Below are 22,848 nucleotides of genomic sequence, written 5' to 3' on the forward strand. Positions count from 1 at the left end.
AGGCTTTACTGATAAAATTTTAATCCTGGCATTATTCATTTTGGCCTTTCTCCCCCCACTACAGGAAAGTAGAGGACTTGCAGTTCCGAGTGGAAGAAGAATCCATTACCAAGGGGGATCTGGAGGTAATTTGCTGCATACTCACTGTAATGTATTGTCTGCAATTGAATTTAAAATGTTCTTTTGACAATTCCTGCAGCTTTTGGCCAAGCTCTGGGACCAGGGTGTGTGAGTAATTGCTGGATGGGACTGATTGCTTCTTACAGAGATGAGTTGATAGTGAATATCTTAGACTGAATTATGAAAAGTTTCCCACAATGTGTTAGCTCATCATTGTTATTCCTAGAGATCCAGCTGGCAGGGTTTTTAAACCTGACTTTGACCTAAGTCACATTAAACATCTCTGTTAATTAAAATGTGTGTGTTAATGCATTGTAACATATCTTTTCCCACTGCACAGCCACTGTTCCTGGCATAGCTCTCATTGTTAGCAGGTTCTGTAAGGAGTATGAGCCCAGATCCAGGGGGACACCTGCTACATCCAAACTCCCTTCTGAGTGTGCTGCAAATTCTTATCTAGGTCTTCATTCTCCAGGACTTGCCTGTGGAATCCTCGTCTCACAAGTACAGGCAGTTGTGGTTTGACTTGGCAATGCCATTTCTTTCTGGAAGGAACCAGATTCTTTCTTGTGTGCAATTGTGGAACCTCTCTCTGGTTCCAGTTCAGGCAAGGTTTCCCCTGCTGGAGGAGTGAGGAACAGTGATCTTCCAGAAAGGCAGGACTCCATTCTTTAAAAGCAAAGCAGTCTCTCTCCTTCCCCTTTCCCTAGGCTCCAGCATGAGGCTCATTAAGTCAGCCAAGCATGCAGAGGGTAGCTCAGCAGCAAATCAATAAAAGGCCAGAACCTGACTGAGACTGTAAACCCTTGAATTAGGCAGCTCCTGGAGTGTGGTGTGGGGTTCTTTTTTTTTTTTTCCTTGACATAAGAGAAGCAAAATTGCTTAGGCCACCCTTCAGAATCAAGCTCTGCTCTCTAGCAGGAGGAGAAGGCAGAGTAGCAGAATGGGGAGTTGGAAGTGCTCAAACCAATTTTGCCAAAGCTATTTTAGCAAAGTGCGCAGCGCCTTCTGGATTTAAACCCCCTCGGGATAATTCCAATGGAACAGGGCTTTGGGAAGGTGTTGTTTTCATTTTCACAAGGTGACAGGCTGGTGACAGCTATGGGTCTTGATGTTATATGATTCCTGGACGTGATGCATGGCTGGGTTATTTGGCGGATGAAGCAACGGTGAGTAAGAAAAGCAAAATGAAGGTTGCTGGTTGTACAGAACGTGGTTTTTATCTTTTACACACACACACACATTCCAGTGTGGAGCTCCATCTCCATGTCCAGCTTCTCCATCCGTGCCTGGCAGAAAAAATTGATTTGATTTTTCTCTGTTTTGATGCTTCCTAGAGATGAGGAGGTGGTTGTGATAAGTAACAAAAAACAGCAAGTACAGCGTGTGTTGAGTACACCTTGAACCTCTCTAGTCTAACACTCGGGGGCCTGGAAACTTCTGTGGTCTCGCATGATTTCAGTTTGCCAAATACCCATTTATCACAGCTGTGGCAGAGTTTCCCACGGTCCCATAAAGTTTGTTTACAGCCACCAGTCCTGGCTCTGTGTTCTGTGCTGTTGGTTTAGCTCTAATTTACCCCTGAATGTCTTCTAAGAGCACAGAAAACAATAGAAGTATTGATAATGCTGCTAGACAATATTGACCTCCCATGGTTTGGCAAATTCTCTGTTTCAGCGCTGTCAGTTCTCAAGGGTGCTGGGCAAGAGAGGTTCAACCTGTGTAAAGCTCCTGTAAATTAGATTGTCATGCAGTGCAAGCCAGTCATCTCCACTGAAAAATCCTACAATTGTAGGACTGGAAGGGACCCCTTGCACTCACGGAAGGACAAATTATTACCTAGACCATCCTTGTCAGATGTTCATCTAACCTGCTCTTAATCTCCTGTGATAGAGATTCTACAACCTTCCTGGACAATTTATTCCAGAGTTTAACCACACTGGCACTAATGGCCAACCTAAGTCATTCTTGCTTCTATCTGAGCGCATTGCCTCTTGTTCTATCCTCAGAGCGCAAGGGGTATTGTTTTCCTCCCTCTTCCTCACAACAAGCTTTTATGTATTTGAAAGCTGTTTTCATACACCCTCTCAGTCTTCTCTTCTCTTCTCCAGAAAAAAGTAAGTTTTTTTCAGTCTTCCCTCATGTTTTTGTGTTCTCTACATCTTCGATCCTTTTTGAAGGGCGGAAGGATGCTCTCCATTCATCATCTTCCCACGTTGTTCTTCCAGAACTCTTAAACCATTGTCTCTCAGTGGCACCTAGAGGCCTATGCCCAAATATCAGTAGGAACAAAGACAGGAGTAAGCCACAAATCTTATATCCAGATTTGCAATTCTCTCAGAGTTGGAGATGTATGGATCTGTGATTTCTGTTCCCTAGTAGGTGTAGGGAAGAGCCGTGAAGTTTGACTCAAAACATCTCACAAAATACAGTGTCACTTAAATCCAGGCCCATCTCTAGACAGCATGATGTTATAATTTTTAGCCCTTAGAAAATGGGAAGCAAATGCAAAAAAGAGCTAAACCCTATTTATAATAGATGATGATCTTGTATAGGAAACTGTAAAATCTTTAGAAGACAGAGGTGAGCTCATCTTCTCACAAGCCTGAGATAGCAAATATATTTTAGTAAAAAATTAGCTATTCATAATTTGTGGGTAGTAATTAGGGTGAAAATTGGACCTGTGCCTAAAACTTAGGATTTGAATTTCCTCAAATTTTGGAGTTGTGTGGATCTAGTCTAATTAGGGCTGGAAGAAAAGGTTTCTATAAAGTAATGTTGGGAAAAAAAGCATATTTGAGGTCTGAAAACTTTCATTTGAGGTCTCTATTTTTCATTTCCTTATGCCTCTGGTCTTCCTGGGGTTGGCTAACAGTGGGAGGACTGGAATAATAAGTGAAGCTGCTCTGTGGTATTTCCAGTTGAATTAGACACACAAATACCAGTATCAAGAATCTTGTGAGAGCCGGGGTGAAAGTAAAAGGAAGGATTTATTGGTGTTCTCAGCAGTGGTGTCCTTGGTAGGGGAGGGGGCTTCGGCAGCAGGGATGTTGGCTGGGGACAGACTCCCGCAGACAGCCCTTCATGGTCACTGATAGCCAGTGCGGTAACTAGCTAATGGTGTGCCTGCGGCAAAAATATAAAATTGCACCCTCTCATATATTCGTAGTAGTTATTTTACAGAAAAAAGGGAAAATACATAAATAACATATAATTATAGTTATAAGATTTGCAGAAACAATCAGTTAATAGATATGTAGATCTTAATACGTATAATCTCTATATTAATACATATAAAATATCACCATGTCAGGTACTATTAGGTATTTATGATTGTACTTTGCATGCTTTTAACAAGGGAAACTCATGAATAATTGAATTGAAATTAATATTATTTGCTATCTCATGTTCCATTAAGATGGACATATTTGATCATTTCTCCTGACCTGAAGATGCTCAAAGGTAGTTCTTAATTTGTTAGTTTACTAGAATTTCTTTCACAAGAAGCCCTAGTCGCTGTCAAGCAGAGAAATATTTGCAAGGCAATTTCCAAATTTGCATAATATTTGACCAGATTATATTCATAATTTAACTGTAGAGGGTCCAAACTAGTCGCAGATGAAACATTTGGTAACATGGCTAACACCTGGTGTTTGAAACTCTGAATCTCTGGAGAAACTTCTGAGGCATTCAGATCAGTCATATTTAAAACGTACATGTACTGCTGCGTTTTGCAGATTAGCAGTATCCATTTTAAAAAAAAGAATCACCCAAAAAAACCCATCTTTTTAGAAATCGGACAAAATCTTTGTTGCAAAGCATATTATTTTACTATACCAGTTTGAAAAAGATATTCCCCAAAGGAAACGGTGCCACTAAGGAGCAGTCGATGTTGGCTGTGATCGGCAGGGGTGCTGGCGTGGCATGAGGCGTGAGTGAAGCTAGCTTAGTACAGAGGTGGCTGCCGTTTTTTCATCAGGGGCCACGTGGCAGGTTTTTACGTGTTCCGGGGCCGAACACAAAATAACCCCAAACCACCCCCTGCCACAGACTTAACTGCATAAAACAGAGGTATCCAAAAGAAATTTCAAACTCACCACAGCCTGCCCTCCCTGCCCCCGGCTGGGCACTGCCCCTCCACCCCCAAGGTCACTCACCAGCACCACACCGTTGCACATGAGCCGTAGCTGGAGCTGTGCAGCGCACACAACGCAGGTGCTGGGGCTGCAGGAGCCCGTGGCTCAGAGCCATGCGCTTGTCCCACCAAGTGATGGGGCACATGTGCAGAGCAGGCCAAGGGTGCTCCATTTCACCACAGCACTGTTTCCCGGTCGCTAAGCGGATTAGACACCACGGGCGTAAAACATCAAACAAGTCACTTTGCAATAACATGGGTGGATCTAAATTTTCTCCACCTACAAGTTTTCCAAGCATCATTGTTCAATTAATGTTTCATATTGCTAAAAAAAATTAACACAAGTATTTCAAAATACCTCCCCTACTCTGAGGCTTCACCCCTCTCAGCCCCAAACTGCCCCCTACCTACCTCAGATGAGGTCTGCACCCTTCCATTGCTGCCTCCCACTGCTCCTTCATCAGGTTGCTGCCACTGCCTCTTCCTCCTCTGCATGGCTCCCACCAGCCCTCCTTCTCTCTTCCCCTACTACAGCATGGGCAGTGCCCTGCCCTGCCATGCTGAAATAATCACTCGATTTAATTGGTTTGACAGCTGGATTTCTCCTGCCATCTGTTAAACCAATTAAATTGAGTTCTTCTCTTTCAGCACAGTAGGGCAGGGAGCTGGAGGAGGAGTCGGGGCAGTGTTTGGAGCCACAAATGGCTCCTTAAAGTGCCACTTGCAGCTCAGAGCTGCCCAGCTGGCTTTTGAAAATGGGGCTGCTGCTGGCTCTGTGGGCCAGATTCACCGCACACCGGGAAAATAAAGTAGGAGCCCGACCAGAAAAGGAAACCCAGGTCAGTTCAGATGCTTTTAGTGAGATATGAAGGCAGGTGGTTCTACGTACCAGTTGGAGGACCATTGTGGGGGGGGTGGGGCGTAGGGGAGAAACAGTGAGGGAGCTGTCTTAACTACACCCCCACACCCCCACAGGTGTGTGGTCAAGGCAAGTGCCTCACTCGCCTCACCCTTGTTACGGCTCTGTCGATACCACAGCAGCCAGCCAGGAGCCCCAGGGTTCCAGTGGCAGTTGGAGGTGCTTATGGCTCCCTGCTGCTGGTGGTGGCTGGGAGCCCCAGGCCATTTTACACTGCCAGGCCTCAAGGCAACTGCCCCTATTGTTTCTCCCCTGTTGACAGTCCTGCCAGTGAGGTCAGGCAGCGTTGCCTTGGTCGCATTTTACCCCTACCCCTAGTGCTGCCAGACCCTACAAACAGAGCTGCCGACGTGGAAACAAAAGGGGCAGTGTAAAGTATCGCCATGGTAGCGGTTTAATGTTTGCCGTGTGCGGGCTGGTACTTGTGGCTGGTTCTCACTGATACGTCATACCAGCCTGCACTGGCCCACTTTCACCTCTGCAGAGAGCTTTTCCTGGTGAGATTTCTGAGCTAGTTTGGAAATGGATCAGCAGAAGATCTCACTTTTTCAACCCTTACATCTCACCCTTCGGAGAAATGGGCTGGGTGGTAAATCGCTGCGGTGAAATAGATTCTCAACTACTAGTTGAGAAAATTTTATGAGTCCGCAGAGATGAAGGCTCAGTTGAAGACACTGGGCTAGCAGCTGCTATTGCAAATTCAGAGTCTGCCATTGAAGCTACTGGAAAAATTCAGGTCAGGGCACTCTACGAGAAATTGGAACCTGGTCCAGCTCTGAAGAAGGGGACCTTAGTGCTGGTGGAGACTCAACAAGAAGACAAATTTTCCCTTTCTCCTTTACAAATATCCAGTTCATGTCTGTACTTCCCTAAGTTGAAGTTTCCTTGGCAGACCTGACAATGCTGGAGACTCCTTACCTGTCTTTTCCACCTGGTGTCAGATATGACCATAGGCAACATGTAGAGGTGCAATGGGGGGGCACATCCCACTGTACTCATTGCAAGTACCATGTAACTTCCAGTGAGTATGGGGGAAGAAGTCCTGCCCCTCCCTCACAGTGGCACGGCCTGTCAGTGCTACTCTTAGGCTGCACCGTTCCGGAAGGAAGGGGGAGCAGCATGACACTTCTGTGGAAAGCAGTAGGGAGAGATGGAGCAGGAGTGGGGAGAGGGCAAGACATGGGAAGAGCAGGGGTGGAGGAGGGGAGGGTCGTGGCAGGGTAAGGGTGGTACATGGGCAGAGTGGAGGGGGCTGAGGGGGCTTGGTTGGTGCATCCCCTGCACCAGTTGCCTCTGAATACGACCAAGTAAAACTTGAAGTGTCCTGAGTATATCCCCCACAATACAGCTTTGGAGATCTGTTGATCCTAAACATGCCTCTTACACCATGGGTGAAACTAGACTATCACTATACTCTTAATGCGTGGAAAAGTGATAGGACAAGAACACCTTTTTGCCTGTGGGGGGAAGACTTGTCACAGTCTTTGCTCATGAAAGCTCATGGTCAGAACTTTTCTGTTAGTCTATAAGGTGCCACAGGACCCTTCGTTGTTGTCACAAAACAGTCACTCCCTAGCTGAACTCTGTCCTTGTCCTCAAAGGAAACCTGCACATCACCTGCAAAAGATGAGCCTGGGAGCTTAAATTCATAACTCTGCTGGACATCAAAAATCATGGACTCAATAGATTGACTTATTTTATGTCTCTCTCGTAGTCCCTGACCCATTGGCTCGCCTTTGTCCTATGACTGCAGAGGGGTGCAAACTGCCAGCTTTATATTGAATGGTTTCTTTCAATGTGTGTTAACACTTTATACTTAACAATCAGTTCCATCTTGTATTTAGCTGCGACACTCTGATTACCTGTCCCATACTAGAAGAAGAGTTCTGTGGAACTTGGAAGCTTGTCTGTTCCACCAACAGAACTTGAACCAATAAAATATATATTACCTCATGCACCTTATCTTTCTCGTAGTCTGGGACCAACATGGCTACAATAATACAATCTTGATTTTTCACCATATTTGAGGTGATACTTAATAATATTTTCCAGGCTGTATAAGAAGAAGCAGATGGAGGCAAACTTAAATTTTCTCCATTCGCAGAAAATGAGCCAAAGCGCATTCATTTTGTTTTGTATTCGATCAGGTTGGAAAGAGAAAAAAAGATACAAATGAATTCAAACTTAGATATTGGGGAAGAAAATAATGAAGCGGCAAGGGAAGATCAGAAAATTGCCTACAACCATTTGAATAACGTAATCATACTTGTGTCATGTTGTGGTCTTAGTGGATTGACTTTGTATTTTTAATAGAAAATTGGTTTTGAAAGTTAAAATTGTGGAAGCCAAAGTTTGCATGTTGATTCCCACTTCCCCCCATTTATTCACAGGGAGTTTACATGATATCGGTGGCCAGTGCTGATGCATTTCAAACAATCATTTTGCTACTGTAAAAGGAGTCTTAGGGCAAATGACACAAAGCCAAGACTTCTCTCTTCTGATCCTGGCTCAGTCTCTGAACTTGGGCAAGTAATTTTACTACATGCTTCAGTTTACTCGGGTAAACTGAGGCATGGGAGTGTTGAGGCTCAAAATTTGAAAATCACTTTGAAATCCTGGGATATAAATGCTGTGCAAATGCATTCAATTGTACAGTTGTTTCCTGCTTAAATTTCCTCCATTGCTTTACATGAGATGTATTTTCAGGTACTGTCATTACACCGTGTACAGTTCAATCTGCTTGTAGCCAACTAATTCTTAGTTCAAACTCTCTGTTGCCAAAAGTAAATGAGAGTTCCAGTAATTTTCAGTGCAGTTCAATGTGCAACTCTGCCAGTAGGTGGCTGCCAACACTAAGTGCTCAGAGTGAGTATGCACTGTATGCTGCCTGGTCTTTAAATGGTGCATAAAGCTTGTACTGGTGCATAGAGTTTGCTCCTGTGAAATTAATCTCATTGGTTGGGAAGTGGTTTTGCATGTGAGCACCTACTTAAGCCTCAATGCCTTGAATGGGATTTAGGTACCCCTCTTGAAGAGGGATGATTTGCTCAAATGGGTCCTATATAAGGAGTCTGCTCTTTCTTAAATAGCCACCCTGAGGACCATGTAAAATCCCTTAGTAACCTATTTCTGTTTGGATGAATTTTCCTACCTGTTCAGACCTTTATTCTCCTCCTGTTGTGAACTGCCTTTCCTTGTCTTGTACACCGAAGATGATGTTGCAGCCTTTTCTCTCTGTTTTCTGCTTTCTCCCCTATTGTTTTTCTTTCTCTCTCTCTCTCTCTCTCTTCCCTATGTGTGACCAGACTCAGACGCAGTTGGAGCATGCCCGAATACGGGAGCTCGAGCAGAGCCTGCTGTTTGAGAAGGCACAGGTTGAAAAACTCCTCAGAGAATTAGAGGACACCAGGGTAATCCCAACCCCTCTTGCCTTGCCTGCAGACCAGCCTGCTTGTCAGCTGCTTCGATCCCAACAATGCCTTGCTTTGGATTTGTTGTTGGTTTGGTTTCAGTTTGGGCTTTCATGGTTTTGGTTCTGTGGTTTCCTTTATTTGCATTCCCTCTCCAGAAATAGTAACTCCTTGTGTTTTTGCCTTCACTTCTTGTGTGGTGACTTGTTTCTCCAACTTGAGTTTGCTTCTCAACCCCATGATGCCATTGACATGAGCTCTTCACAACTCACCCTTCGATTAACACCGCCAAGCCAATAACAGTGATCAAACCTGGCACGCTTCATTTCAGTTCCAGAGGTCCCTTTGAGCCACAGGAGGAAAAAACTCTGTGTCAATCAATGTTGTAAATATCCTTCCTCCTACTGTAAGTGCTGCACTCTGAGGCTATGGCTACACTGCTGAGCTATTTTGGGACACTGAGGTATCCCAAATAGCTACCTGGTGTCTATGAAATTCACCCCTTATTTCAAAATATTTTTCAAAATAATGGTCTTGCTATTTCAGCATCCCGGTACGCCTCGTTGTAGGAGGAGTAAGGCGTGCTTTGAAATAACCTATTTTGAAATAAACTTGAAATAACCTATGCAATTTTCATATCTTTCAAGTTTAGGGCACAGTGTAGCCATAGTCTGAGATAGAAAGTAACAGTGGAGAGAGTAAATGCAACTGCTGCAGAGTTGTCATATTACTAGTCTGGTCAGCTGGGTTAGTTAGACAGTAGCTGTGAACGCAGGAGAGGATGTCTAGAGAAGCAATATATCAGGGCTTTAAGGAGCCTTGTTTGGGGAGTGGTGAAGAGAAGGATTTTCGTGGAAGTGTAGCATAATGAGGGGAGCAGTTGATTTTTAAAGCAGACAACAGACTGTCAGAACTGCAATGTGGTCAGAGCAGGGAGTGTCAGTCCTAGTGGTAAGAGCCAGAGCCCAAGCTAGGGTCAGGAACCAAGCCAGGGGCTGGAAGTTGAATCAGAAACCGAGACTCCAGCATGAGTCAGATCGGTCAGGACATCAACCAGTTGCTTGTACAACTTCCCTGTGCCACCTTCTGACTTAAATTGTACGTCTGGGCCAGCTGGGAATGCTGATCATTGTCTCCAGTCATTATCTTCATGGGTGGGTCCTGTGGAAAGGGGTCAGAGTTCTGCCAGCCCCTCACATCCCAGTCTTGGGTGGGCTGCCCAGTAGTGCCTAGGTGTAAGGGCTGCCTGGGAGTCTGTGGGATCTGACATGTGGGCCCTTGTCATTTGTGAATAAGGAGAGATCAGCCAAGTCCAGGCTGGAGTCTTCCAAACTGGTGAAAGTGATTCGAGTTCCCAGTTTCCATTAAAAGTGGGACTCAGGCATCCAGATTCCCTAGATAGCTTTGAAACATCTCAGCCTAAAGAAGTAAATAGAATGGGTCAGTTCTGTGTTGGTGTGAAAGGAGTCGATGTTGTAGATTTGCTTGTTAGTCTGTCTTTAAACATTTCCTCTTGTCAGGTCTTTTGTTCTGTACCCAAAAGCACCCACACAACCCCTGACCTTCACTGTGATCAGCAGTCAAATCAAGCCAGAAAAATTAAACTCAGAAAGCTAAGATACTGCTCAGACACCCGTCACACAGTGTAACCGACAGCTAGCTGTTTCTTACCTTACATCTTCTGGCATTCTACTTTCTTTTTACTTTGCTAATGAGTTCTAAAAAGACTCCATGTGTGAAATTCCTTTTCCTTTTACACCAGGGTAAACTATACATTTGTGACTGTGCCGTCAGCTCCCAAGAGCTGAGCAAAATAAAAAAAAAAGCATTCACAATTTGTACCATACCAATTTTTATATCTACTATATTCCTGAGTGTGCATCACCTGGCAAGCATCCCAATTCAGAAATGTAATGGGATTTTAAGACATAATTTTTAATAACCCCCTGTAACTTTTTAGTTGCTAATATTACAGCCATTGTTTCTGGTGCAGACCAATAGTTTAAATGGGAGCATATGTTAAAAAATCAGCCTAAAGACCTTGATGCAAGAAAGTATTGGTAATTACCCTGGTGCAAAAGCTAATTGGATTGAAGATATTTTTTTTTATAAAAGTTGACTAATGTGCTTGGGATTTGACTGACACTGAAACACATCTACTAAAGAGAAGCAGGCAGCAAGCAAAGGTGGGAACTTACTTTGTGTCTTTTTTTTTTTTAATTGTTTCAGTTAACTACGGTAGCAGAGAAGTCTAGAATCCTACAGCTGGAGGAAGAGCTCAGTCTCAGGTGCGGTGAGGTGGAGGAGCTGAGACAATGCCTGAGGAACTCTCACCCGGCAGAGACCACAGAACATAGCCTTGGTCTGCAGACAGAGGCCCTTCGCCTGCGAGATCAGCTACTCTCAGCCAGCAAGGAGCACCAAAAAGAGAGCAGCCAGTTGAAGGAGAAGTATGAAAAGACCCTGAAGAAGTACCAGCAGGAGACAGAGAAGCTGAAAGCCCTTAACGAAAAATACTCCCAGGAAATTGTTGACTTGAAACACAAAGTTCAACAAGCCACCAATGAGAACATGGGGCTGATGGACAACTGGAAGTCCAAGCTGGACACCTTGGCTTCTGATCATCAGAAATCTCTGGAAGACCTCAAAGCCACCCTGAATACCGGCCCTGACACCCAACACAAGGAGATAGTAGAACTGAAGGCCGTGGTAGAGAGCATAAAGATGGAGCACCAGCTCGAACTGGAGAACCTTAAAGCTAAGCATGATATTGAGACTGCAGTTCACATAAAAGAGAAAGAGAGCCTGAAGCTGAAACTGCAGGAGGCCAGTGACCAAGTAGAAGAAAGCAACAACAACTGGAAAATGCAACTGGAAACTAAAACAAACCAGCACCTTATAGAACTTCAGGACATGAAGGACAAGTGCCGAGATGCTGAACTGAGAGTGCACGAACTGGAGAAGCTACACAGTGAATATAAAGACCAGGCTCAAGCAATAGCTTTCTTGAAAGAGCAGATTTCTCTGGCAGAGAGGAAGATGTTGGACTATGAGACACTACAGAAAGCAGAAGCCCAGAGTAAACAGGAGATTCAAAGATTGCAGGAAAAAGTGCTTGTCTTAGAAAACAAATTGCAGTCCATGGAGGCTCTTCATCCTTCTCAGCATGCCAATGTATGGGTTTAGGCTATTCTGTTTATATTGTTTTGTCCCTAGTGTTCCTCAGAGGGCTCGCTTGACTTTTTCCCTTTAGTATCATTTGCTTGGGTTTCCTGGCTTTAAAGCCATCCACTTGTTGTATTTTATCCATATCTTCCATAATATTTCTGAGCAATCCTGTCACATTATGGGGCTGGCCCATGAGTGGGGAGGAGGCGGTGGTGGCATTGCCTGTCCTGGGGAAAGGAGCCTGTTCCGTCACTGCTCATGGAAGTGAGGGCGCTTGTTAGGGCGCTCCTCTGCATGCGTTGTTGGAGTAGAAGGTGCATGCTGGCAGCCAGGAGGAGCAAATGCAAAGTCTCTTCATGTGCTCTGGGCATGTGTTGCTGCTGAACAGTCATGGTAGAGAGACAAAAACACAACTAATAGGAGATTAGGCTGTAGTTTGACATGAAGGAACCCCTCCTTCAATGGGAGCCATAAGAAAGGAAGGCTGCTGTTTGGTTAAGCCAGGAGACTGGGAATTGGGACAGAATAGGTCTATCCTGGCTCTGCCACTGACCTGCTGTATGACAGTGGGAAGGGGCACTTCATTTCTTGATTCCAGTTTCCTCATCAGGGACAGGGGCATCAATAAGCCCCAGCTGGCAGAGGTGCTTATAAAGGAAGGTTATAATGGAGCAGCTGATGGCGCTAGCCTCTCAATGGGGCAGGGGAAGGGAAGTCAATGCACAAGTCACATATGATGCAATGCCTGACTTAAAGGTGATTCATCCATGTCTTAGTGCTGACTGGAGGACAGGAAGTAACTATCATAACCACAGAGGGATCTGTTGCTTCTGAGCTTATTATATGTATATCTTGCCCACTGGTCTTGTTATTCTGATGCCCTGCTGTCTGTCACATGCTAGCCTCCTGTCTTTGAGGAGCTATAAGGAGAAAGGATCGTTCTGTGACTTATTCACATCCTTTGTACAATGCAATAGGAAAATGGCTGCAAAGTCGCTGCATTTTTGGATTCTCTTCCTATACTTGCATTTTACACGGAAGCGAAATAAAAAATATTCAAATCAAGAGAGCATTCCTGTCCCATTGGGACACAGGCAATCAAAAGCAAGTCTTGGAATATACATTATTTGCCTGAGAATATATATTTGAAAGGTACCTTGCTCCTCCAAATTAAGGACCCTGTCCTGCAAACGTTTCCTGTGTGTTTAATATTATTACTATCAGTAATCCCATTAGTTGCATGGTAGTAACGTGAAGCAGCTGCATATGTGTGTGTTGGGTTGAAGCTAAATACTAGTAAAACAGCCCGAGTATTGGGTGTGAAAGAAATGAGAGAAGCAAAAAGAGAAGGGAGACTCTTAAGCATTGATAATGGTATTTGAAGGTTTTCCAACCTACATCCTCTCAATTAGTTAGCCATGGATTCTAAATACAGAGGAGGCAATTCCAAAAGGCGGCATGGCCTTGTAGTCCACAGTGCTAGGGCTCCAACCCAGTTGCACTCAGGGGGAATCACACAGTGAGTTTCTTAGTAGAAAACGCCAGGATTACATGAAAGAGTTTCTGCCTACATCCAATCCGAAACCCAAAGAAGAGTTTAAAAAAAAGTTCTGGATTGGACCTTCAGTTCCCAATGACTTTATTGGGCATTTGACTGATGCCTTGTCTATAACTAATTGATATTGTTGTCCCTTACAGCCAGTGATCCGTCTAGGAATCTAGGGATGGTTGTTAAGTGGTAGGAAGATAATAGTGGGCATACACTAAAATGGCCCCTACACAGGTACAACATGGCATTCCCTGGGGAAAAAGGGAGACAAAGAAAACCCAAGTGAAAATCAACCAAGTGACTGGATTGTACTCCACAGTGGCCTTTTAACTGTTGTTGTTGCCCTTTGTGTGGGAATCCAGTGTTGTCATGATTTCCTAGAACTGTTGTTGTTTTAAAAGTCTCTGCTCCCTTACTGTGGGTTGCAGCAAGATTTGTCATAATGAATATGTCTGGCATTAATATCAGTGCTACTGGAGCTTTTCAAGTATTTATAATAGTGTAAATTAAACATGACCTCCACATATACCCCTGTCTACGTGAAAGCTTGCTCCTGTCTACATATACCCCTGTCTACAGGTCTTGCTTGCTCCAAGGTAAGTGAGTTGCTAGTTGAGCTAACATATGCATGTGATTAAAAATAAGTCTGGAATTAACTGAAGAAGGAAGAGCGCTAAGATTGGAGTTTTGAAAAGCACGTAAGTGTTGTGCAGCAGTATCGCCCTGAATCAGGCACTAAGACCAGTGATTGTAGCATGTGTTGAGTCACCCTTATAAATCACAGTATTAATTTTGATGCCTGCTTTGAGAGAAACCAAAAGAAAAGTCACACAGAAGGAGTCCAAGGGCCAGCCTTTATTTTAAGGACCTACAGTTGTGAGGGATGCAGCTTGACCCATCCCTTGAAGGAGCCTGATTTTCAGATAGTGCTGAGGACTTGTGTTGTGATAGTCACAACCCTTTAAAGTGTGTCATGCTGAGACCTCAAAAACAGAAGTACCCAAAATTTCCTCGTCACTGATGAAAGTCCAAACAGTGACGTCTTATCAGAGATGGTGCAGACTAGAACCTCGGGTCACTCCGCTCCTCCAGCCTTGGGCCTTTTGACGCCCGGATCCAGAGTTTATGGGTTGCACCTGTTCCTAATGATCCCTTTTTGCCTACACTGAACCCGCAACATTGTTGCATGAAAATGGAAATTGGGCCCTTAATTGGTTGTTGAATTTGAGCCCTCCATTAAGATAATGCCAGTTAAACCCACCTCAGTGGCTAGCTGGTCAAGTGACTTAAAAAAAAAAATCACCTGCTTGATTTCCTTCAAAGAAGAAGGTAAATCTGATTAGCAAAATGTGAAGATGTTATTGTCCCTGGCAGGGTTTTTAATTCGTTGATTTTTGCTTTGATTCTATGGGAGAATGATGGTAAAGAGTCAGTGGACGTGTGTGTATAGATGTATATTTTATGTTTATTTCAGATGATTGAAACAAATGATATTTCAGAAGAGAAGATAAAGATGAAGCAGGTTATGGAAGGTAAAGAATTTCCCTGTCATGCTCTTCTTGAAGTGCATTCAATGTGATTGACATGCCACATCTTTCACTCTTCTGCTCTAGATATGAAGACCTTAGGAAGCCCATGTCCTCTTTGTGCTTTTGTGTAGGTTGTGCTGGTTGTCTGCTTTTTTCACCTGTGTGGCTGGTGTGCCTGTCTGAGCAAGCACAGCAAAGGACTCTTATTCCAAAGTCTTCCCCCAACACCTACCGTACAAGGCAGAACCTCGGATGGTGAAAATGGGCATTGATCCATTGACTTCAGTAGAGCTGCACTGATTTTACAGCAGCTGAATCTGGTCCATAGAGTAAAACTCACTCCCATCAGAGAGTGGCTGACAGGAATGCTGACAAGCTCAGAGGGGTAGCCGTGTTAGTCTGCAGCTTCACAAATAACAAGAAGTCCTGCAGCACATTAGAGACAAAAAAAATTATTAGGTCATGAGCGTCCATGAGTAAAATCCACTTCCTCATATGTGCTTGTTGCAACTGACTAGAGGGATTTGTGGTTTTCCCTTTATTTTGCTATAAATCACATATGTGCCTGAAATGAAATCCCAGATCTGGACACACTTAAGCTTTGGATAAGACTAGATTCAGTGCTGAGTTTTATATTGGTTTCCAGCTCTGTCAAGAGCCAAACCATTGCGCTGGATCTGAACAACTCCAGAGTCTGGAAGGATTTTGACTTGGCTCCATGCTTCGTGGCTGTAGCCCATCTCTGCTATGTGGATATCATCCCGGTGTGAACTCACATGCAGTTTACTGCTGCTGTGCACAGGTTTGAATTTCATGTGATATAAACACCAGTTAGTTCCTGGAGTGTCTTTCGTGCGCCTTGTGGATTCAGACTAAGATACTTCCACGCCCTGTTCCCTCCTCCACACACACACGAGCTGTCATTCTGCCTTCTCTTTGCTGCCTTGCAAATGTCCCGTGGGTGTGTATTTTATACCGGATCAGATATTTGATTGATAGTTAAATTACTAGGGTAGGACTCAAGCAGGTGGGTTTGGTCCCTGTACTGTGTCCAGCAGCAATTGTTCTTGCGTATCAGAGGGGTAGTCATGTTTGTCTGTAGCTGCAAAAACAATGAGAAGTCCTGTGGCACCTTATAGACTAACAGATATATTGGAGCAGAAGCTTCCTGGGCAAAGACCCGCTTGGTCGGATGATTGTAAGGGGCTCACTGAGTGCGTGCATATTTGGCTCCAAGTTCTCGGACTCTAAGCACTGAATAAAACACGCAGAAGCAGGCCTGCTAAGGGATGGTGGGGCAAAGAGAGCAGTTGTCCTGGTCCCATTGATTTAAAAGGGCCTGGGGGTTCTGGGCCACCACTGCTGCTGTCCTGGTGGCCAGCACCCCAGGCCCTTTAAAGTGCCCCTGAAGCTCGTGTGGTGCAGTTTCGGTGGAGCTGAGGGCTGGCTGTGGGAGACATGGTGTGGTTTGGGTGGGGTGCTGAGGGCTGGATAGGGGAGCCCCGGTCCCTTCCACACAAGACCCTGCCCTTTCTAGAAGGCCAGGATCTGAGCCCCCTGCACATGGCCCAGTGAAGTCTGTTGCCAGCCTTGTGCATAAGGGGTATTAAAAAGTTGTCTCAGGCTGTATGTCTACACTACGAGATAATATTGATTTTAAGTCATTTAGCCCGATTTTTCCAAGTGCCTGTCTTCACTGTAAAGCCCATTAGCTCAATTTATGGAACACTAAAATCGACACAATATCAGCATAATATCAAAGTAACCTAACGGGTGTAGCATTCAGCTCAAATTTAAAATTGCAAGTGAAGGGCGCTGAGGAAGCGCCATGTCTTTAAATCGAATTCATTTGTCTCCAGACGTGTCCCGTATGTGCCCCACAGTTCTCTGCTCTGGCCTCTTCCATCTCCACTGCTCGAGAGTGCCAAGGAATTAGGCAACAGGAAGACCTTTTCAGTTCGGCACCTGGAGGCCCTCGGCTGTAGGGTCAAGAGAGGCTGAAAAATCTTTGCTTTCTTGTTTGCTATTAGTGCAGCTGTGGGATCTGTGGTTCTACATCTCCCTCTGCTAGCTGCCTTTTTTTCTGTGCTTCCTGGCGCCAGCCACTGCTTCCCCGCACCATGTGGCAGCCAGGCTGTGGGTGGGGGTCGTGCTTGTATCGCTGTTCTCTCAGAGGAAATTCTTGGATGGGCTTCATCCAAAGGCCAAGGGGCTGGCTGTAGTCTGAGGTCTTTTAGCTGCCCAGTGGAAGTCTTCTTCAGCGGTCACAATTTTTGGGTGCTGGCTGTAGGCTGGGGTCTTTTAGCCATCCAGGGGAAGTCTCCCTTGGTGGTCACAATTTTCAGGGCTGGCTATAGTCGGGGATCTTTTAGCACCCCGAGCCGTAACTGTTTCAATGATTTGTTGCAGTTTCAGCATCGCTCCCATGTCTATTTAAATAAATTATTGTTCTAAGGGTCGTCTTTTCCAGGGGGTCTAAATCCAGATGCAGGTGGTGGGTCCTACCCTGAGGCCAGGGGGCAGGCTGGCTGTAGCTGGGGGTCTTTTGTCCGCCTGGGGAAGGTCTCCCTGGGTAGTCATGACTTTCCGGGCTTGCTGTAGTTGTGGTCTTTTTACAAAGGACACTGAAGGCAATATAGTAGCTCTACAATTACCGGTTCTGTAAATAAGGCTTGCAGCAATGAAAATTCTTGTTCTGAGGTTCTTCTCTGGCAGGTCCAAACCTACATCCAAGCCTGGGCATGCTGGTAATAGGGACAGGTGGTGGGTCTCCCTGGTTGGTCACAATTTTTGGGGCTGGCTGTAGTCTGGGGTCTTTTACCTGCCCATTGGAAGTCTCAATTGGCAGCCACGATTTTCAGGGACTGGCAGCTGCCCAGGGAATATCTCTGGTGGCTGATATAGTCAAGGGTTGGGACCAGACTTGCCCTCCAGCAGATCATTGTTACAGGATTTAAACTGTACTCATTCCAATGTGGCAGCCATTTCTCAGGCTCCTTCTCTGTAATTAACCCCAGGTCCCCCATTACCTGTAGGCACAGAAAGTGCTGTTGAAAGTTGTTCAGGTGGACGTTCAGTGCAACGTCCATGGGTGCTTAGATATGCATTTCTAGATTATGGATTAGGTGCAAGGGTAGAAATTATTGCTCTGAGGATATTCTTTGCCAGGAGGTCTAAATACAGATCCCAGACTTTCCTCTGGGTATGCTGGACAGAGAGGCAGGCGGTGGGAATGTGGGAAATGAAATGCGTGAAGATGTCGTCAAATACCCACATCCACTTGCAGGGTAATTTCTCCCCTGGCTGCACCAGTGAAAATAACCAGAATGCTATGGGGCTCAGGGAACTGTGGGATAGCTTCCCACAATACACTGCTGCAGCAGTCGATTTAAGCTACTTGTGTGTGGCAGCAATATGTCGATTTTGTTGGGAGTCTGTGGGAATGTGAGGATGCTCAAAACCAAATGGATAAAACCCAGTGTTAATAAATCAATTTTAATAAATTCAATTTTAGCTCCTAGTGTAGACACAGCCTCAGACTTAGGATGTTGCAACGCTTCAAATCTAAGGCTTCAATTTAATTCTGTAAATTTGTTGACTCCATTTCTATCTTTGCTTTGTCAGTCATCTTGGCCTTCTAGGGTAGTAGGTAACATGGAATTGTGCAGAAGGCTCCTTTCTGTTTTGCTTTTTCATAATATTTCATTCTTCCTTTCTTCATTTGTCATCTGATGTTTAAGCCCATCCTCTGATGCTGCTTCTTAGCTGTGTCTCTCTACTTCACTAAAGGTCAAATGGGGATGAGCTGCTGTGGAACACAAACCACCTGGTGCTAACTATTTCTGCCTCTCTAGAGAGGGTGGACACCTCTGTATTTGCACCCAAAGTCCTGTCTCCAGTCTGGGCCTTAGGACCTTCAGTGTCTCCATAACACCATTAACTGCACACCATGCAAGGCAGTTGCCATTGATGTAATCTCTCTCTCTCTCTTCCCCCCCCCCCACTTTCCATTCACCTAAAGATCTTCAAGATAAGCTGAGTAAAAGAGATAAAGAGGTGTCATCCCTTGTTTCCCAGACTGAAACTCTAAGGGCCCAAGTAAGTGGTAAGTTTCCCTAATGCAGTGCTGATGAGAACTAGACAGTTTCATTGTGGTGTTTTGGTATGTCTACCATTATGAGAAGATCTTATACATTAAAGCAACCTAGTAATGTGTGTGAGTATAAATTGTAGTTGTCTATGTATAAAAGGATTTTTGCCTAGCAAACAGTTTATCTTTGATGCTGGTGGCCCAATTCTACCACAGACAGATGCAAGAAAACACCATTGAATGCATTTGTATCTTATGGGGAGAGAATCTGGCCCAATAATCTTAACAAACTGAGAAGCCAAAAGGGATGGAGAAATAAATGCAGCTGGGTTTATAATTTCTAGAGTCTTTGGTTATACAGGGCTGCATCCTGGGAGCTGCTCAGCATCTGCAACTCTCACGGACACCAGTGGCAGCTGCAGATAAAAAACTTAGCATAACTAAGTGGGAAAGCCACATGTTTCAAGGAAGGGAAATTAAAATTAGAAATTGTCATCAAAAAAAGGAATGTAAGTAGGGACTGGTAAAGTTTTTGCCTCCCCTTTTATCCTTCTCTTAGGACTGGAAAGTAAATGCAAAGCTGGAGAGAAGAAGGCAGACTCTCTGGTGAAGGAAAAGAAACGTCTGGAAGCAGAACTGGAGACCTTGTCCAGGAAAACCCATGATGCTTCAGGCCAGTTGGTCCTGATTAGCCAGGAGCTACTTAAAAAGGAAAGGTTAGTCTTGTGGGAGCTAACCAAAGAGGCTGCAGTGTTAGGATCCTTAAGGACACATGCATTTGCAAGACAAACTCTAAATTTGGCCCTATTTGGAGCGCTGGAGAAAGAAAATCGGAGCTGAGAGATTGAAACAGAGATTTCAGCTTTCCCATTATCTGAGTTATTAGGCTGTACAGGGTTTCAAAGGTAAGATTAGCAGGAGCATTCAGCTCCTACCAGCATCCCAGGTTTTCAAGACATGGCTCAGCTCTCACTGAGGCACTGAAATAAAAGGCCAAATTTTAAAATAAATCAGCATACTGGATGTTGAACTCTCTTGGAAATCTGTCCTAACGGTGGAGTCTAACTGCAAAGCTAAGTTGGCTCCTCGTGCGAATTTTCCCAGTATTTCAAGGGAGTTTGTATCAGTGTTCCTTCTAACTGTTTCCATCCATGGGTGGAATAAATTTTATGTGCCCCAAGGCACGGGCAGAAACACATGCTGCCAGCTGTGGGCACTGTGCTAATCAACTGGACAGCACCTGACTCTCTCCTTGGTGGCTGCCCAAGTGCTCAGCTTGCAGGGAACACTAGTTTGGATGCCAGGTTAATGACTTGACCCCCTTCTCACACCACACCTCTTTAGCGCTCTTCTTTCATGGTTGGGAGAAGTTGCAAAATGCAACACCTCCCCACCATGCTGTGCCTAAAAGGCAACTGAATAAGAGTTCTCCTTTGTGTGGTTCTCTCCATCCCTCCCCAGGAGCCTGAACGAGCTGAGAGCTTTGCTACTGGAAGCAAACCGTCACTCGCCTGGGCCAGAGCGGGACCTGAGCCGAGAGGTGCACAAGGCAGAGTGGAGGCTGAAAGAACAGAAACTCAAAGATGACATCAAAGGCCTGAGAGAAAAGCTGATAGTGCTGGTGAGAGCAAAGTGCACCCGTCCTGGCTGGTTGACACAGGTGTGGGGGGGTGGGGTGAGGCTTCACTTAGCGCCTGGGCTTTGTGGGGCTGCATGTTTGTGGCAGACCAGACAGACATGGCAAGGACTTCTCACAGCCTGGGGGGTCCTTTTGGTATCATTGAATTTGTTGGACCTTGAGAACTTTCCTGTCATTCAGCAAATTATACTGGGGCTTTGGTATCTTGTGCATGTGTTTTTCCAGTGCACTTGTTTTTGTGTGTCTGATTTAAGACTCCTCCAATAGTTTTCAGAGAGCAAGTTTTCGGAATTCTCTGAAAAATGAGGTATCAGCAATGGAACCAATGAAAATGTCTGGTCATTTCTGAACTTTTTTCCAGCTCAAGACTGGTTGCTACCAGACAGTGCTGGCTGCTGATAATAAATCTTTGCAGAATTGTCCTCCTGGAAAGCAGGCACTGTCATTTTATTATGAAACAGCAAAAATAGATTACAACAATACTGTGCCTATGAACTTCTTTCCCAGCCACATTGCTTTGTATATAGCATATTGTATCTTTCACAGAGGAGCCATCTCAAACTATGGAAGTCCGCTGAGGCATTGTTTAGTATGCATCCACTTAGAGCAGTCCTGTATGGGGATTAAATCTCCATCCTTCCTTAACGTGTGCCTTCAACTATGCTTACAGAGAGCTATACGTTTACGATAACTCTTTCATGTCTGGCAACCCCATGTCATGGCTCAGGGTTTGATGGAGTTATGCCAGTTATATGAGAGTCCCAGTTGGTCAAATGCCAGAAAAACAAGAGTTTACTGTATATTCAAGGTGCGTCCTCATTTTGTTCAGATTGCCAACCCCAGGTTTTTGGTTTTCTGTTTGTTTTTTTTTTTAAAGTGAATCAAGCCCAAAAAAATTCATTTTTTTTAATTTTGCTTTTATTTTTAATTGGCCTTTCTTTTTCTTTCTTTCCCCCTGAGCCTTAGGGTGTACCTGGGTCATCTTTTTATCTTTTCTTTGCAACTGTGACAGCTAGAATTGACTTATTTTTAAATGAAAGCTGAGAGTCTCATGTAATCACCTGCTTCCAGAACAAGGGACTTTAAGAAAAACACCAAATACCCTGGTACAATAAAATTGAGAGTTGTCTTATTTTAAATGGACAGAATGGCATGTGTACTTCTGGTGTTGTAAAAATAATGTAGTCTGCATAACTGAGGCCTCATTATCTATCTATCCTTTTTCAATACAGGTTGAACCTCTCTAGTCCGGCACCCTCAGGACCTGACCGGTGCCGAACCAGAGAATTTGCTGAACCACAGGAGGTCAATATTGTCTAGCAGCATTACCAACACTTCCACTGCTTACTGGGCTCTTAGAAGACATTTAAGGGTAAATTAGAGCTAAATAACACAGAACACTGAGAGCTAGAACTGGTAACTGTAAACAGGCTTTATGGGACAGCTGAAACTTGGCCATATACATTAAGTGGATAAGTGGACATCTGGCTAAGTCAAATCATGCCAGATTACAGATGTTTCCACACCAGAGAGTGCCAGACTAGAGAGGTTCAACCTGTACCTACACTTATTTTCAACGGATGGTTTAAAAAAAACTTGACTATCCTTTCTTTTTATCTCAAGCAATAAAAGGAGTCCTTTTGTTTTATATATTCATTGCAAGATGTCAGATTTCCTAAAATAAAACAAAGAAAATGCAAAGCTTCCAGCTTCCACCCCCACCCTGTTATTTATTCCTTGATGAGGGGGATATAGAGAGAGAGCCAAATTGACAAGAAGAACTAATGAGAGAGTGATTTTTTTCAGTTCTAGATTTACCTCAGTGTGGGTTCTATAGACTGCAATGACCCCAGAGTTAGAGACTTAAGTAATGGAATTCAGCTAGCAACACATCAGAGCAGCTCATTTTTGCATTTAATGCTTGTCTCTCCCCAAATTTGCAGTCTGCTCTGATGTGTTATTCAGATTAGCTTTAGTCACTCCGAGGTTTACTCTGCCTCTAGTGTCTATATTTTTATGAAAATCTTACCTGCTCACTTTGCTTTGTTTGTTTTTATATCTGTGAATGTCCAGGATAAAGAGAAATCAGTAACAGATCAAAGGCGGTACTCCCTGATTGACCCTTCGTCAGAGTCCGAGGTTCTCCGGCTGCAGCACCGACTGGTCAGCACAGAGGATGCCCTGCGGCACGCTCTGGAGCAGGGTCAGCAAATGGAGAAACTCATGGAGGCCATGAGAAGCTCTTCAGAGAAAACGCAGGTAGCACATGTCCCCCTGCCTGGGCAGCAA

General features: G+C 44.5%; 1 protein-coding gene across 4 annotated transcripts in view; it reads left to right on the forward strand.

Annotated features, from left to right (window-relative positions):
* The window catches only part of CLIP2 (CAP-Gly domain containing linker protein 2), a 158,231-nt gene that overhangs the window by 121,577 nt on the left and 13,806 nt on the right, over nt 1-22,848 (forward strand). For 3 of the 4 annotated variants that reach the window (XR_012648124.1, XM_075013815.1, XM_075013814.1), the window contains 8 exons: nt 65-125; nt 8,480-8,584; nt 10,814-11,758; nt 14,776-14,833; nt 18,852-18,935; nt 19,480-19,636; nt 20,382-20,541; nt 22,633-22,818. Coding sequence is in view for 3 of the 4 variants with exons in the window: in XM_075013815.1 (XP_074869916.1) it covers nt 65-125; nt 8,480-8,584; nt 10,814-11,758; nt 14,776-14,833; nt 18,852-18,935; nt 19,480-19,636; nt 20,382-20,541; nt 22,633-22,818 (1,756 nt within the window). In the remaining variant the exon portion in view is untranslated. The remainder of the gene's footprint in view (nt 1-64; nt 126-8,479; nt 8,585-10,813; nt 11,759-14,775; nt 14,834-18,851; nt 18,936-19,479; nt 19,637-20,381; nt 20,542-22,632; nt 22,819-22,848) is intronic. The other variant, XM_075013817.1, reaches the window with a different exon arrangement.

This window comes from Carettochelys insculpta, chromosome 19, assembly GCF_033958435.1.
Source record: "Carettochelys insculpta isolate YL-2023 chromosome 19, ASM3395843v1, whole genome shotgun sequence".
In the NCBI taxonomy this organism is placed as follows: domain Eukaryota; kingdom Metazoa; phylum Chordata; order Testudines; family Carettochelyidae; genus Carettochelys; species Carettochelys insculpta.